At 40.5% G+C, this 15,347-nt stretch overlaps 1 protein-coding gene across 2 annotated transcripts in view; it reads right to left on the reverse strand.

The window, feature by feature from the left end:
- The window catches only part of Lancl3 (LanC like family member 3), a 149,563-nt gene extending 134,452 nt beyond the window's left edge, over positions 1–15,111 (reverse strand). For both annotated transcript variants that reach the window (XM_052171219.1, XM_052171220.1), the window contains exon 1: positions 14,539–15,111. In XM_052171219.1, coding sequence (XP_052027179.1) covers positions 14,539–15,111 — 573 coding nt within the window. The remainder of the gene's footprint in view (positions 1–14,538) is intronic.
- Between the last annotated feature and the right edge of the window lie 236 nt (positions 15,112–15,347).

The raw sequence follows: 15,347 nt of genomic DNA on the forward strand, positions 1-15,347 counted from the left end.
ACAACTCTTCCCCCAACTAACAACCAAATTCTCTGATTAGGCCCTTCCTCTTAAAGGTTCTATCACCTTTCAATAGCACCAGTTGAGGACAAAGCCTTTAGAAATGGACCTCTGGATGCCTAAATTGTAGCACATTCCCAGAATTACCTGTTTCCTCCAAGTTTTCAGCTTCTTTGTTTATTTTATTAAGGCAACTGCTTTTGAGATCAAATGTTTTCTTCAAATGCCTTTTAGAGGACAGTTGCTTTTTCAATTTCAATGTTAAAACCTCAGAAGGGAATTGGGGCATGGAAAGTGCTGTTGGTGGTTTTTATGACTGGGTGACAAGGCAATGCATCTATAATTACATTGGAATAGAGTTTTCTTCCAAATATCAGTATCTGGGGCTCTTTTTTCTCTCCAGTCTGAATGCCATACATACTCTTTGAACTTGCTGTTTGATTCAGTGCATGCATGGCTGACAGTGTGACTCGAGCGGACCTGACGAAATAGCTAGGTATGCCTGAATGTTAATTCAGCATGAACATTTGCATGTCACGCTATGATTATTTTATGACCTAACTTCTATTTGTAAAAGAAGTGATACATGTATCATAGTGGCTAGCATATAGTATCTTCTGGTGGTTACACTAAGTTTGTAGCACTGTCTTCATCTACTTCCTACATCTCCGACATGCCTACACAAGTTTAGGCTAGTGATCTTCTCAAAATGTCTTCTACAAACCACTAACAGCAATAGGAGCATAAATGTAAAAATTCGCAGGCCCAGTTCTATTCCTACTATGTCAAAAGTGTGGGGAGAGAGCTAGCCATGTATGTTTCACAACCCCTCCAGTCATTCTGACACATACTGTGAGAAGCACTGGACTCAGAGATAAAAGTATAACAGGCCAACACAGGTATTAAAGCCAAGACCTAGACTTAATTGGTGTGATACCGAAGGTCATAAGCAGAACTAATGAGTACATATAGGATCTCACTGATTATGGATGAGGAAAAGTCACCATTCGGAATCATGAGTAGAGTAGTTGTTAGTACTGAAAGCCTGATTATCGCTCTAAATAATGAACTGCACTATGGTTTTCCGACACAAATCACAACATGGATTACTACAAAAGCAATTCCCTTCTCTCTCTAGAGGCTGAAGAAACACCTTGAAAGAATCATTAATTGTAATCATCCTTTTCCAAAACAGGCTGCTGGATATACTGGTCTGGATCACTTGCTATGGGAAAGTTATTTGAAGATGTCACTTCAACAAATCACAACTATCAAAATTCCTTTGAAATCCTGAGTTAATGTCATAGGAATAAATGAGTTTCAGAGGGAAAGAAAAGTTGGGGGATGAGCAGGACAAGAAATTAATATCCCAACATCATTTTCCTAGCAAGTGACAGTAGCTTCATGTCACTGAGATGATTTCCTCTGGGGACACAGCAAATCCCAGTGCCTGTACTAAGTTTGTAAGTAACCTTTTTTCTTTTTTTCTTTTCTTTTCTTTTTTTTTTTTAAAAAAGGGAAGAGCCTTTCCCCCCAGAGGACAGAATAACCCTTATAGGTTCATATTTCAGGGGTGATGCTCAGGCACTCAATTTATTTTGACACATAATCTGTCTGAGCAGCTCAGCTTAATCTCCTGTGTGGCAGAGCACAGGATATTTCCCTCTAGCCCTTTGCATCCTCTGTGGAAAAAATCTCAAAGCTCTGCTATTGCCATTCAGGAGACAACAGCTATAAAAACCACCTCAAGGAATATCAGACAGATTGCCTGAATGTCAGAAAAAAAAAAACATACTTGTACGATTTGGACAACAGAGTTTCCCTTCACATTACGGATGAGATTCAAAACAACCATAAAAGAATGCTTGACATACAAGGTCCTTCTCTATACCTAGAGGATCCTCTTTAAACACATAAGCATATCCTCAGTGGCTCATCCCAGCACCCTGAGAGGTCAGTGCTATTTGGATTACACTTTGCAAATGAGAAAATTAAGCCTTGAAAATGCTAAGCAGCTTACCTAAAGTCAATAAATGGATGCACTGAAGCCAAGATTCAATCCCAAAGCTAGTGAATCTGAAAGCCCTGTTTTTAACTACCCCATTTAAGCGCCTTTGCTGAGACTCCAACCTATTTCAACAGCTGCAATTTGTAATTCATGTATAACTCCTTTTGCTACACAGGCAAATTAGAAAAAAAAACTTTTGAAAATCAAAATTTATCAGGAGTGATGGCACAGTCCTGTAATCACAGCACTTGGAAAGCTGGATTATGGGTCTGAGAGCAGCCTGGCCAACACAGTTCAACACCAGCAAGAATTATGCAGTAATTCTGTCTCAAAATAACCAAAAGAATTAAACAACAAAATAAATGTCTATGTTGAGGATAATACTCCCCTTCGGACTGTGTTTTGGATCTCTTCGAACTTAGTTCGATATCTGCAAAACCTGCTAAGAATGAACTTCCTTCCCCAAGTCATTGTATGAGCAGAGGGAGATTCAGCTGGTCCCCACAGTGCTTGCTTGGAGAGCAGAGATGCTTTGGTTGCCATGGACACCAGATTTCAACACACCACTGAGCACTGGAATCTATTCCGTGCAAAGAAACCAGCCAGCAGATAGACACAGTAACATCTAACTGCACATTAATGCCATGGCCAATATTTGTTTTGCCACCTCTCATTTAGATGATGTTCTCACCAGTGAAGTCTTGTAAGACTTTATCTGTTACCTGGAGACAGTTTTGTTATGACTCAGATAACAATACTCACACTTCAACAAGCCAGTCATTCATTGTTGGAGTTGTTGAATGGTTGAAGCTATTCATAAAGAAAAGTCTGGTCTTATACAAAACAAATGGATTAGATGATTTCATGAAAGCTGAGTTTGCCCTAGTGGCTAACACCCTAAGTACAAGTGGTCTGTTAGCTTTGCAGCTTTCCTTAGTAACTAAATCCACAAAGAAGATAATTAGAACAGGATAAATAGCACTTAGATACCTATGTACCTATGTATATAGTTTAGTTTTAAAATTATATATAAAGATTATATTATATATAGAGAGATAAAACTTTTAAAAATTAAAAGGAAAATTTTCAATCACCTTCAATTTCAGTTTTTATTGAGGGAGAACTGGTGCTTTCTGTCATACAAGTAAAATTAATTGCACAATTATAGACAGACAGATAGACAGATGATAGAAATTTTATGAAAGCAACAAGCATTGTTTGGTTGGTTATTTTTTCTGAAACAAACCACATATTCAAGGGATTGTGTACTTAAAGACTGTAGGTCAGAGCTCAGTCTGTGCAAGTAAGTCGTGGTAAAACACAACTGGACATATCGGAGACGATTAGTTCCATTTAACCAAGGGATCACTTCCATTCTATGTGAGATATTAAAAATGTCTCTTAAACTTGGACAAAATCCTCTCTGTAATATGTATCAGCAAGTCACATGACCAATAGAAGTCATTATATTAACCAACATAAGTAAATTTACATAAGTAATTTTACATAAGGAAAATTAGTAAGGAAGTTAATGAAAAATTAATATAATCAATCATTTTTACATGCAGAAATTGATAAATCTACTAGAGTTTCATTAAAAACTGTCTTCTTATATCACACTGGCAGTTTGTTATTGGTAAACTTCAGTACATTTAAGTTTTAGTATACTTAAAAGGATTTTACTGTGTTTACTTTCCAAATTTATTCAGTAACAAACCAAAATTAACACGCTCTCATAAAGTAATTACAATTAAAAATACTTTTGAGATTTAATTATATATAATATATAAGTATACATTAAAAACTATAAATTTTATCTAAGCCTAAATGGGTTGTTTTGTTTAGCACTTATGATTTTACCATGTCTGTTAGATTATTGCACCAAAAAAGTTTTAATAATTAAAAGGAAACTATCCAATCGCCTTCAATATTAGTTTTTATTGAGGGAGAAGTAGTACTTTCTGTCAAACAGGTAAAATTAACTTTACAATTCTAAAATGGAAAGTGGTATTGAGCACATGTTTTCTATTTAATCTGGGATGTTATAATAAAGAGCCTCTTCTGGCGTTATTAAATAATGCAAATTTTCTAGAATGTGGCTAATTAGGCCCTTTAAGAACAAAACCTTCTGGGGCTTAGTGAATAATAATTGGTCTTTGCTGTGCAAGTATGAGGACCCAAATTTGAATCCCCTGCTCCACATAAAAGTTATATGCTTATAAGTCCAGCTTTGGAGGGTATGGACAGGTGGTCCGGGGAGCTCACTGGCTAGCTATTCTAGCTAAGATAGCAAGCTTCCAATTCAGTGAGAGGCCCTCAAGGGAATAAGCAGAAGGGTAACAGCATGATGCAATACTGTGGTCTCTGTACGCGCATGCACTCGCTCACTCACACGCACGCACCACACACAAATAACTACACAGTTCCCTTCACCATACACAGTGTATTGAAAGAAGGGAAAAAACCCATTCGGTATCCAATGGAAAATGACATTTATTATAGGAAAAAGTCCGAGCTTCCATCAGTTCTTCATTCACCCAGTTAGTAGAAAGCCTAAATTTGTCAGGTATTGTGCTATTCAGTGATCTTCCCTTCAACATAAACCGAAAAGTAGAAAGCAGATATTACAGCACCCATGGAAGAGGGTGATTCTTAATAAAGGAGAAAGGATGAAACCACAACAGTTGGGGGAAGTCAACAGATAGGAAATCCCATAAAACTGGAAGATTCTGTTTGTATTCACAACTGCTCCATCAGATTAACAGTGGGAGCAGTACACATAGACTTTCTCAAAAGACAGCGTTATGAGTCTCACAATAAACTCATCAATCCCAAACCTAACTTTGTCCAATAGTCTCAGCTTGTGTCATGCTAAAGTGTGAGAAACACCAAAAAAAAAAAAAAAGCAAATACTCACTAACCAACTAGTGGAGCCTCAAGTCTCACCTCTACCACTGCCCAATTGTGCATTCTTCAACCTCCCTGAGCCTCAGTTTCCTCACCGGGTATTAGGAAGATAGTAATGGTGCCCATGTTGTAAGGTAGTTAATAGTATTAATGCACATGCACACAACACACACACACACACACACACACACACACACATACACACACACACGTGTGTGTGTGTGCACACATTCCAAGAAAGTCAAAACTCATAGAAATATAGAATATAGTCACTAGTGGTTACCAGAGGAAAGGGAAGATAGGGGAAAGGGAAATAAGTTTAATCAGAAGAAGAAGCTTGGTAATATAGCACAGCAAATGCATATTGTTGATACTAATGTATTTTATACTTGAAAATTGCTTAAATGTGGATTTAAAATGCTCTCACAATGAAACAAGAGTATCAGAGGTAATAGATGTGTTAATTAGCCCCATTTGCTCATTTCACAACGTACTGAAATATTACATAATACCTGATACATGTAAATAATTATTTTGGCACTTAAAAATAAAGCAAAAATTTTAAAGTAAATAAAACTACACTTTACTACACAAACAGTAGGAACATAATATATTCAAATGCCTTACAACAGGGTATGGAAATAAGTGATTATGCACTGTCAGGTTCTTTTATGCCTTTTAACCTTCGAGGTGGGGTGGGGTACTCAATTGTAAGTGACACACGATTTAAATTGTGGCCCATAGGCTCGTCCCACTATTTTGGCAGGTCTATAATCTAGCTGTTAGTACTTGGGCCTGGCCTATAATAATCCGGCTTTCCCATTGCTGCTGTCACTTGAAGCCAATATTTAAGGTTCACACAGGGAGTGTGCAATACACACCTGCTTTTAAAAACGTGTTGATTCATCATATCCTTTACCTATGTATTGTCGGGTTCAGAATTAGCAATAATAGGACTCATTTTCTTCCATAGACACGCCTATCTTCATTTTATACTCATTAGTTAGATGCCCATTGGATTCTATTAAATCGTCTATTGAAAAGAATGTGAGAACAGAGGTGTCCCCAAACACTGGTGGTGGGAATGAAAATTGTAGATATGGATTTGTTGTTGCTTGCTTTGTACTTTGAGATAGAATCTTATCATGAAGTGCTATGGGGTTTGGAACTCGCTAGGTAGCCCAGGCTAGCTTTGAACTTGCAGCAATTTTCCTACCTCACCTCCCTTGAAGTAACAATTTTTAAAAATGATCTGATCATGTATAGCAAATTAAAAAACTTGTGTTAACTTTAACTCAGTCTTTAAAAAGTGTTACCTACATGCATGTTTGCAAAAGTAGGTAAAGACACACACATATACATACACACACACACACATATATAGTATGTGTTTGTATTTTATATGTGTATACACAACACATATATGTATATTCTTTTTATTCTATTTGTGATAGAAGAAAAAAGAAACTAGGAAATTTATGTGTCCATCAATAAGGTTAAGTTATGTTACAACCCAATAGAACCAAAATAAACAGATAAGTAGAACCAAAAATAGATATTTTTCTTTATAAGATTAACAAGTGTGTGTAAAGTATATTACACAAAAGAAACAAGCTACAGATACATATATAATATGATCATTTGTGGACTGAGGAGATGCCTGAAAGTACAGGACAAAAGCAGCAGCATTTGCTGCAAGCCTGAGTTCCATTCCCAGCACCCAAATCAAGCAGTTGACTGCCTGTAACTCCAGATCAAGGGCTATCTAACCCCTATGTCCTCCTATGGCACCTACACACACATATAAGCGTACACTCACACTCACACACACACAAACTTGGAAATAAAATGAATTAAAAATATTATCTGTGCAAGTGAAGAAAACACACTTACAAAATAAGCTTTAGTAAAAAAAGGAAATTCTTAACAATTATTAGTTCTCAGAAAGCTCTTTTTATATGCTAATATGGCTTCATTGATCTGGCCATATTAGCATAACAATAATAATTAAGAAAATAGGGGCCTGATGGAGATCTCCAATTTAGACTCTTTTCACATAATGTCTGGCTGTGGGTCTCTGTGCCCACTTCCATCTGATGCCAGAGGAAGGGATGACAACTGGGCAAGGCAGTGATCTATGAGTGTAACAGAATTTAATTAAGAATTAGTTCACTGATTTTTTTTGTCTTTTTTGCCAGTCATGCTTGGTTCTAGGTCCCTGGGCTATCCAGCCTCTGGTTCCTGGTCTCATATGAGAGCTTTTGGCTTATTGTTTCCTGTTTGGTTGTTGTCTCTTGGAGAGGACTGCTCTTTTCTGCAGGGAAATGGAGGGGGAGTGGATCTGGGGAAGAAGGGAATTGAGAGGAATGGAGAGAGGGGAAAGTGGTTGAGATGGATTGTATGAGACTAGAATCTATTTTCAATTAAAATAATAATAATAAACCTTTACATGTAACCTGAAGAAGAAAGAGAGGAAGGAAGGAAGGAAGGAAGGGAGGGAGGGAGGGAGGGAGGGAGGAGAGAGAGAGAGAGAGAGAGAGAGAGAGAGAGAGAGAGAGAGAGAGAAAGAAAGAAAGAGGAACGTGAATAGTTTCTGCTATAAAATACATTTCCAATATTTACTAGCACACATTTTAATTACATTAATATCATAGCTTATGTTTGATTAATAGCTAACGAACAGCAAAATTAAAACACTCTACATTTGCCATGGCACATAGAGGTGACCTGGCAAGGGAAGGGAAACACCAACAACAGGAAGCAAGAATGGGTAAAGGTGAGAAGTCACAGACAGACCATGCCAAGGGAAGCCAAAGGGCAGACCATTTGGGAACCTGCCAAAAGCCATTTCATTCTCTCTCCTTTCTTGTCAGAAACTCTGTCCAATTTTAAAGGTTAGAAATGAAAGACAATTAGCCCTCTCTGTCTTCCCTAAATCTAGAACTGGCCGGAGACCAAGTGATGGGCAGTGAGTCAGAAAGGGAAGTCTTCTGTATGAAACATATGATTGAAAAAAAAAATAGGTGCTGAGAAAACTACAGGCACTGCCCCGCCCCATGCCCAAGCCTCTACTTAAGTTATACAAGAGCATGGTGCTTAGAATGGGTACAGCCCATCTTGACTATAAAGGTGAAAATAGTGGTCGCCTAAACAACCTCAAATGACTCTAAGCTTTTTCATTAAATGAGTTCATGAATGCTGTCCTTAGTCCAACCACATTTTCCCTTAATTTCTATTTTTACTGTGTACAATAATATAAATATTTAAATATGACCTGAGTAGTCAATTTAGTGTTTCATGTAAGTATGTGATTTTTTTCCCTTCTTTTTGAGATAGGACTCTCACTGTGCTACATAAGCTGGCCTCCAATTCCTGGGATCAAGTGATTCTCCTGCTTCAGCTGTGTGCTGGGACTATGGCTGTGTACCCCCGCATATGGAGTCAATCGATTTTTTGGTCATTCTGTTGTTCTCAGAGAAAAGCATCCAGATGTGGTAGTTTGAATGAGGATGACAACCATAGGTTCGTATGTCTGAAATCTTGGTCCCCAGTTAGTAGAACTGTTTATGAAGGATTGCAGGGTATGACCGTGTTAGAAGAGGTATGTTACTGGAGGTGGGCTTGGAGATTTCAAAGGCCGAATCTGGACTCTAATTTGTGATCCTTGCGCCTCTGCTTCTTCAGGAAACCCTAGCTGTTCACAAGAAGTTGCTTTATGGATATGCCGAGGATCCAACTGAGATCTTTGCAATGTTTAAATCACAGCAGGAGGATCAAATCTTGTAGGGAATATGATTTTTCTACCTGATATTCAGAACTACACTGGATTATTCATTAGTAGGAGCAAAAAGGGCCAACATTACTTTTATTAAATAGCTACTATGTGCCAAGCATTTTATCTAGGCTATCATAGCAACTTCCAAAACAGTCCCTTTGTCTGGGAAAAAAATCAAATCACATTTGTTCACTAATTCACTGAGCATTTGCTTTTACTACAAATGTAAGCTGGGTGTGATGGCTTATGCCTGTAGTTGCCAGCACTTGGGAGGCTGAGGTAGGAAATGGGCTACGAGTTTCAAGCCAGTCTAGGTTACACAGTTAGTCGAAGGCCAGCAAGCTCAGCCTCGATGGAACCACCAATAAAACAAAACAAAACCCCAAAACAAGTTTGGCCCCAGTATCAGGGTACATGCCTTTAATCTCAACACTTGAAACAGAAGCAGACATATCTCTGGAAGCCAAGGCCAGCTTCATATACATAACAAGTTCCAAGCCATTTAGACCTATAGGGACTCTGTCTCAAAGGAAAAATAAATTTTTAAAAATTCAGACTACAACCACCAGTAATACTTGTAGCTGTCACCTCCAAAAGTCACAGATATGTGTGTATCATACCGAGGTTCTTGAAGATATCACTGACTCCTGATTCAAAACTACCATAATCATAAGATTCGCTGAAAAAATCCAAATGTGTTAATTACATTTTGTTAATGTTTTGATCTTTGAATTAAATGCAATGCTTTGGGTTTTTTCTTTTCTTTTCTTTGACTGGTTGGGGTTTTTGTGGTTCTAAGTTTTAATTTGTAAAGATTATCCTGAGAAGTCTTGAAAGCTCTCCAGACTGACAAAGGAGTTCTTGGTACAAAAAGGATTTTAAAAGTCACATAAACACCTCCTACAGGGGTGTGTGTGTGTGTGTCTGTGTCTGTGTTTGTGTGTGTGTGTCTGTGTGTGTCTGTGTGTCTGTGTGTGCAAGTATGCGAGCACACATTCACACTACAGATCAAATTCAGGGCTCCTCACATACTGATCACACATACTACTTCTACCAGGAGCTACATCCTTATCCCCTTACCATTCTTAATATTGACAATCTATTCAACATAGAAAAACTCTCAGTGATTTTTTTCAAAAGATAAAAAAGATCAATATACTCCCTTGTTTAAACACAAAAGAAACGCAAGCTCCTAACTTTGGTTTACTTGTCCCCAAGGGATCTGATTTTAATTTCCTTCCAGTTGGGAGCCTGCCACGCCTTTGAACTTCCTCATCTCTTACTCTTGTTTCTTTGAGACCTCTAAACCTGAATAGTTTGGTCCTGTCTGGTTCTTCTGCCAGAATGGTTGCTCTTAGGACAGCCACTTAATTTTCATGCTCCAGTTTTAAGACATAATATGACTTTAAGACGTCACAAAGGAGCATCCCAACCATCCATTCCCCAACAGCAGCTCTGCCTTCTCGAACCTGACTGCTCCTCTCCCTTTCTTCCTAGCTACTTCCTTCAGATAATTTCTAACAATCAAATCAGTTGGTTGATTTTGCTCACCACAAAATCCCGGAATCTACCACAGTGCTTGGTATAACGACAAAAACCTGAGCGGCATTGACTGAAAAAATAAAAGGCAAAAAAGTTCAATGAAAAATTGTTTTGTAAGGCTCAGCTTATTTGATCTTTTAAGATTTCTTATTAGCCGGACAGTGGTGGCACACGCCTTTAATCCCAGCACTTGGGAGGCAGAAGCAGGAGGATTTCTGAGTTCGAGGCCAGCCTGGTCTACAAAGTGAGTTCCAGGACAGCCAGGGCTACACAGAGAAACCCTGTCTCGAAAAGATAAAAAAAAAATAGATTTTTTTATTAATCCAATTGTAAATGTGGAAGCCAGGGCTCATGTGTCTAGGATCATCAAGTGACAACGTTATTTTAATTGGCGTCCTAGATCTCCCTTAATCCCTCTACCATTCCCTCCTTATTCTCCACCAACCAGTAGAAGGCAGAACAGGCTGATTGAAAGTATTTGTGGGATGGTTTCTTGGGACTTCAGTGACCCACTGTGTATGGTTATGTGCCTTATATACTTCAAACCCACTTTTCTTAAGTGTTTCTAGGAGGTCTAAATTCACTGGAACATGTCATGTAGATGGAGTAACTCAGTGTCTATGTTTGTTTCTCTCTGTATATGACACATTTTAAATGTTTCTCAATTAAAGCAACACAAATGGAAATTTTAAGGTGAAAGGGAGAAGAGTAATCTAAGGATGGAACCAATTAGATAAACCTAGAGGTAAATGCTGATATATGAAAATATATAAAACATTGTATTCTCAGGCATGTGATCCAAATTCAGTCCTTATGCTTTCTAGAAGCCAACAGAAAGTGAGAAATGCATCAGTCACAAGACATAGTTCAAAGACTACACTGATTTTTATCAATTGTGAGATAGAAACACAATTAATTCTTTCTACCTCCTATGACAGATTCCTCTCTGTGGGAATTTATAACAAAAGCACAGTATTATATTGTAATGAACATTCTAAATTACAGTCCCATAAATCAACCCACCACACTCCATACAATGAGAGGTTGCAGCATGAATAAATAGACATGACTGGAGAGACAGCCAAACCCATACAGATTCATAAATTGTGATCTATGAATCAACCACCTCAGTCTTACCTGGGGACTTGTTAGATATGCTGACTAAAAGACGGTACCCCAAGGCTGAATCAGAATTTTCCCCTATATTTTACTATGTGTTCATAATATATATGAGAGTTTTCCTGTATTTGGCTGACAAGATCTTTGAGTGATTCCCATGCAAAATATTTTTTCAAAAATACTGATCTTGTGGGTCGGTTTGATTTGAAGAAAAATTTGTAAGAACCTATAATTTATCCAATTCATTTATTCAACAGATGTTTACTGAGAATCCAGAAGTGGGAAATGCTTTCTTTAAACAGAAACACTAGCATAAGGGGAAATATTGATAAACGAGATGCCATTTTAAAGGCAAGTTGGCAATGCAAGCCACATAGTTCACAGACAAAAGTTGCAACAATACAGAAAAAAAGTTGTGTGTGTGTGTGTGTGTGTGTGTATATATATATATATATATATATATATATATATATATATGCTGGGCACTATGTTAATATTGATGCTACAGCAAGACACAAATATGTCCATGCTATGGAATTTATAGTCTAATTAGTGAAGACATAAATAAACTGAGTAAAATTGAGAAGGGAAGGAGGGCAATTCTAAATAGGGCTGGCAGGAAATGCCTCAGTAAGGAAAGGCCTATCCAAGGTCATGGAGCTAGCTATAAAAATATCTGGAGGAAGTGTTCCAGGCAGGGAGAACAGAGAGTACAAAAACCCTGAGACAAGAGAATGTCTACAACAGAAGGCAGGTAAGGCTCCTGAACAGTGAGGAAGAAGCAAGTGGGCCTGGTCATGCGAGGCTCTCTCAGACATTTTAAGTGGCGCAGTTTTAAGTGTGCAATGGGAAGCCACTGGAGAGAAGGCAATAGGGAGCCACTGAAGGATGCTGAGCAGGAAAATGACGTAATGAAAGTGTCTTGAAGAAGCTAGCTTTTTAAAATGGCAGATGAGTGGTTTAGTGAGGGGGAAAACATCCTGGTTGAGTGATTCATTCATCCCATTACTTATTACGTGGCACAGATGTGTCAAATAATGTGAGAAGGATCTAAACTAGGGTGACAACTATGGGAAATGACAGAGGAAGGTGAATGTAAATGACATTGAATGAAATACAAAAGATGCTGGGACACTATGACAGATTATTTATAGAAAAATGACACACGAGTTAGAAATTCAGTTTAATCAAGGTTCCTGGATCAAAGCTGGTTGCTGGCAAGGAGTTAGGGAGGGGAAGATGTGCTGGTCCCCGCCCTACACGTTCAAAGCCTGAATTTCTTAAATTGTTGAAGCTTAGGCCAGCATTAGTAGTAAGGGATCTAACAAATTAAAAGCTGTTCTTTTAAAATCTTAGGAGCATGTTCTCTTGCTCCATCTCCTGGGAGCAGCCAGAGAAGCTCAATTTGATTACAACAAAAAGATATCGTTCCACAGGAGGGCAGGAGAAAGATCTCAAATGGTCTTGTGGTGCCGGGCTACAGCTAGACTGCTTTTGGACCAGCAGATTCTGTGCAGAGTCCTCCTGGTCTTTTGGTTGACTTTCCACTCTGCCATTCTATCATGGAGAAAAGACTCGAAGGCATGGGCAAAAGGAGAAAGAACCGGGCTTAAGGAAAGCAACTGAGGGAAAATGTTGGACTGCAAGGTTTGGGAAGCGGATGCAAATGTGATGCAAATGATATGTAAATCTCTTGGTGGCCTTCTAAATGGTTGTATACAACAGGAAGGGCCCTTGGGAAACAGCTAGCAGATAACAATGACTCAGAAGCAGAGCAAACTATTTCAAGACAACTTTGTCACAAGGCCCTTTGCTAGCTCAATGCATCCTTTTCCTTTAGCGATTTTTTTCTTCACTTGAATCAACTTCACCTGCTGTAAATTAAAAAAAAAAATCAAGTCTGCTTGTGCACTTATCTCAGCTAATTATACATTTAAGGCGCTTCATATGCCTTTCCTTTTTTCTTCAAATGTTCTTCTCACCATTTCAAGCCAAGTTAAATGTGTCACTTCCTACCTAGAACAGTGCATTGTTCCAGTAGATTATGAATGAAAGGGCTTCTCTTTCAGTTCTAGTTACTATGATGCGTCATAGTTTTATTTATATTTTAATTCCCTCGACACCACAAGAATTGGCACATTTTTTCTAATATCGACATCCTATATTCAAAGGCAATTCAGAAGAAACATGTGTGTGTATGTGTGTGTGTAGGAGAAAGAGAGGGGGAGGGAGAGGGGGAGGGAGAGGGAGAGGGAGAGGGAGAGGGAGAGAGAGAGAGAGAGAGAGAGAGAGAGAGAGAGAGAGAGAGAGAGAGAGACTGAACTGCCTTGAAGGAGCCCCTGAAAAAGCTATTCATCCAAAGTTGCCTGTCACAAATGCTGTGACCAAAGGGTCATTCTAAGTATTGACTTTGAGATGGATTTTTAAAAAATGCATTTGATCAACCTGAGTATATTTCTGTCTACACTTAGTTATTTTAAAAGACCACACTCGCATCAGATGCACAGGCATTATGAGTCACAGGATGAATTTAATAGTAAATAATACAGTATACACACCGGACCTATACACAGCCAGCTTACTGTTGGTTACAGGCCCAGGAGCTCCAAAGCAACCCTCCTGCACATCACGCCCTAAAAGTTTCACTACTTTTTTAAGAGTCTAATGTTCAAGGGCATTCTTGCTAGCACAGTTCAACAAAAAAAAAATAATAATAACCCCCCTTTTGTTTTTAAACACTCACTTTTATGGGCCACAAGGTCAACCCCTAAAAAGCTATGGGGCAAAGGGGGATCTGGAGTGATTCCACAAACTTCACTGAAAAAAAAAAACAGGAGTAAGACACAAAGCCAGGTAATCCAACAAAAGAGGGAGGGAGGGGAAGAGAGAGACAGGCAGACACAGAGACAGAGAGACAAGAGAGAGAGACACAGAGACTGAGAAAGACACACAGAGAAACAGTGAGAGAGAGAGAGAGAGAGAGAGAGAGAGAGAGAGAGAGAGAGAGAGCAGTAACACATGAGAGAGAGTGGGGGGCAACCACAGCTCACAGACAAAGAAGTAACAAAGAAGAGATAGGGGTGCTGGGTGGTGCTGCAGGAGTCTAGGAGTCCGGGCAAGCCGGACCCCGAGGGCGCGGGCGCGGGCAGCGGGCGAGCGCCCTCCGGCGGCCGGGGCTGCGTCTTACCTCCTGGGCGAGCTTCTGCTTGAGCACGAGAGCGGCACACAGGTAGCCGGCGCGGCCCACGAACAGCTCGTCGGAGCCGCACTCCAGGAAGGAGACCGGCGCGCAGACGGCGCACAGAGCCCGGAACTTGCTGAGGGGCTGCACGTAGTCGGAGCGGCCCAGGGCGTGGTAGACCAGTGTGGCCACCGCGTACACGCCCGCGCCCCCGAGCAGAAAGGCAGCGCGGGTGTCCGCGTCCGTCTCGCCCCACTCCTCCGCGCGGGAGCACGCGTCGATGAGGCGCTTGGCTGAGCGCAGGTAGCGCTCCCGGGCGGCGGCGAAAAGCGGGCTCTGCGAGACGTGGTAGAGCATGTAGGCCACCCCGGCCACGCCGCTGTACAGACCCCCCTGGCAGCTGCTGCCCGAGGCCGTCGCCCCCCGAGCCTCAGCGCCGCCCCCCAGCGGGGGCAGCTCCTGAAGGATGCGTTCGATGGTGGAGGTGACCAAGGGCGCCACTGCCTCCTCGCACTGGCCCGCCAGCAGGCTGCCCTGGTAGTCATCGAAGCGGTTGGCGAAGCAGCGCTTGGTGTCCATGCTGTCGCCCGCGGGGGCCCCCAATGTCGAGCTGGGGACCTTTGGAGGGCGCGCCCTGAAGCCTGGGGCAGCACCTCCTGCTCTCCAAGGCGCGCTCGCTCAGATGGCTGTGGATGAGGTGGCGGAGGATGGAGCGAGGAGGGTGAGACGGGAGGTGACAAGAGATCACGGAGCCAGTGGCCAAGTGGGACAACGAGCTGCCGCGAGGCTCCCGGGTGGCCCGAAGCCGCGCTGGG

The sequence above is a fragment of the Apodemus sylvaticus genome, chromosome X (genome assembly GCF_947179515.1).
Source record: "Apodemus sylvaticus chromosome X, mApoSyl1.1, whole genome shotgun sequence".
Lineage (NCBI taxonomy): Eukaryota > Metazoa > Chordata > Mammalia > Rodentia > Muridae > Apodemus > Apodemus sylvaticus.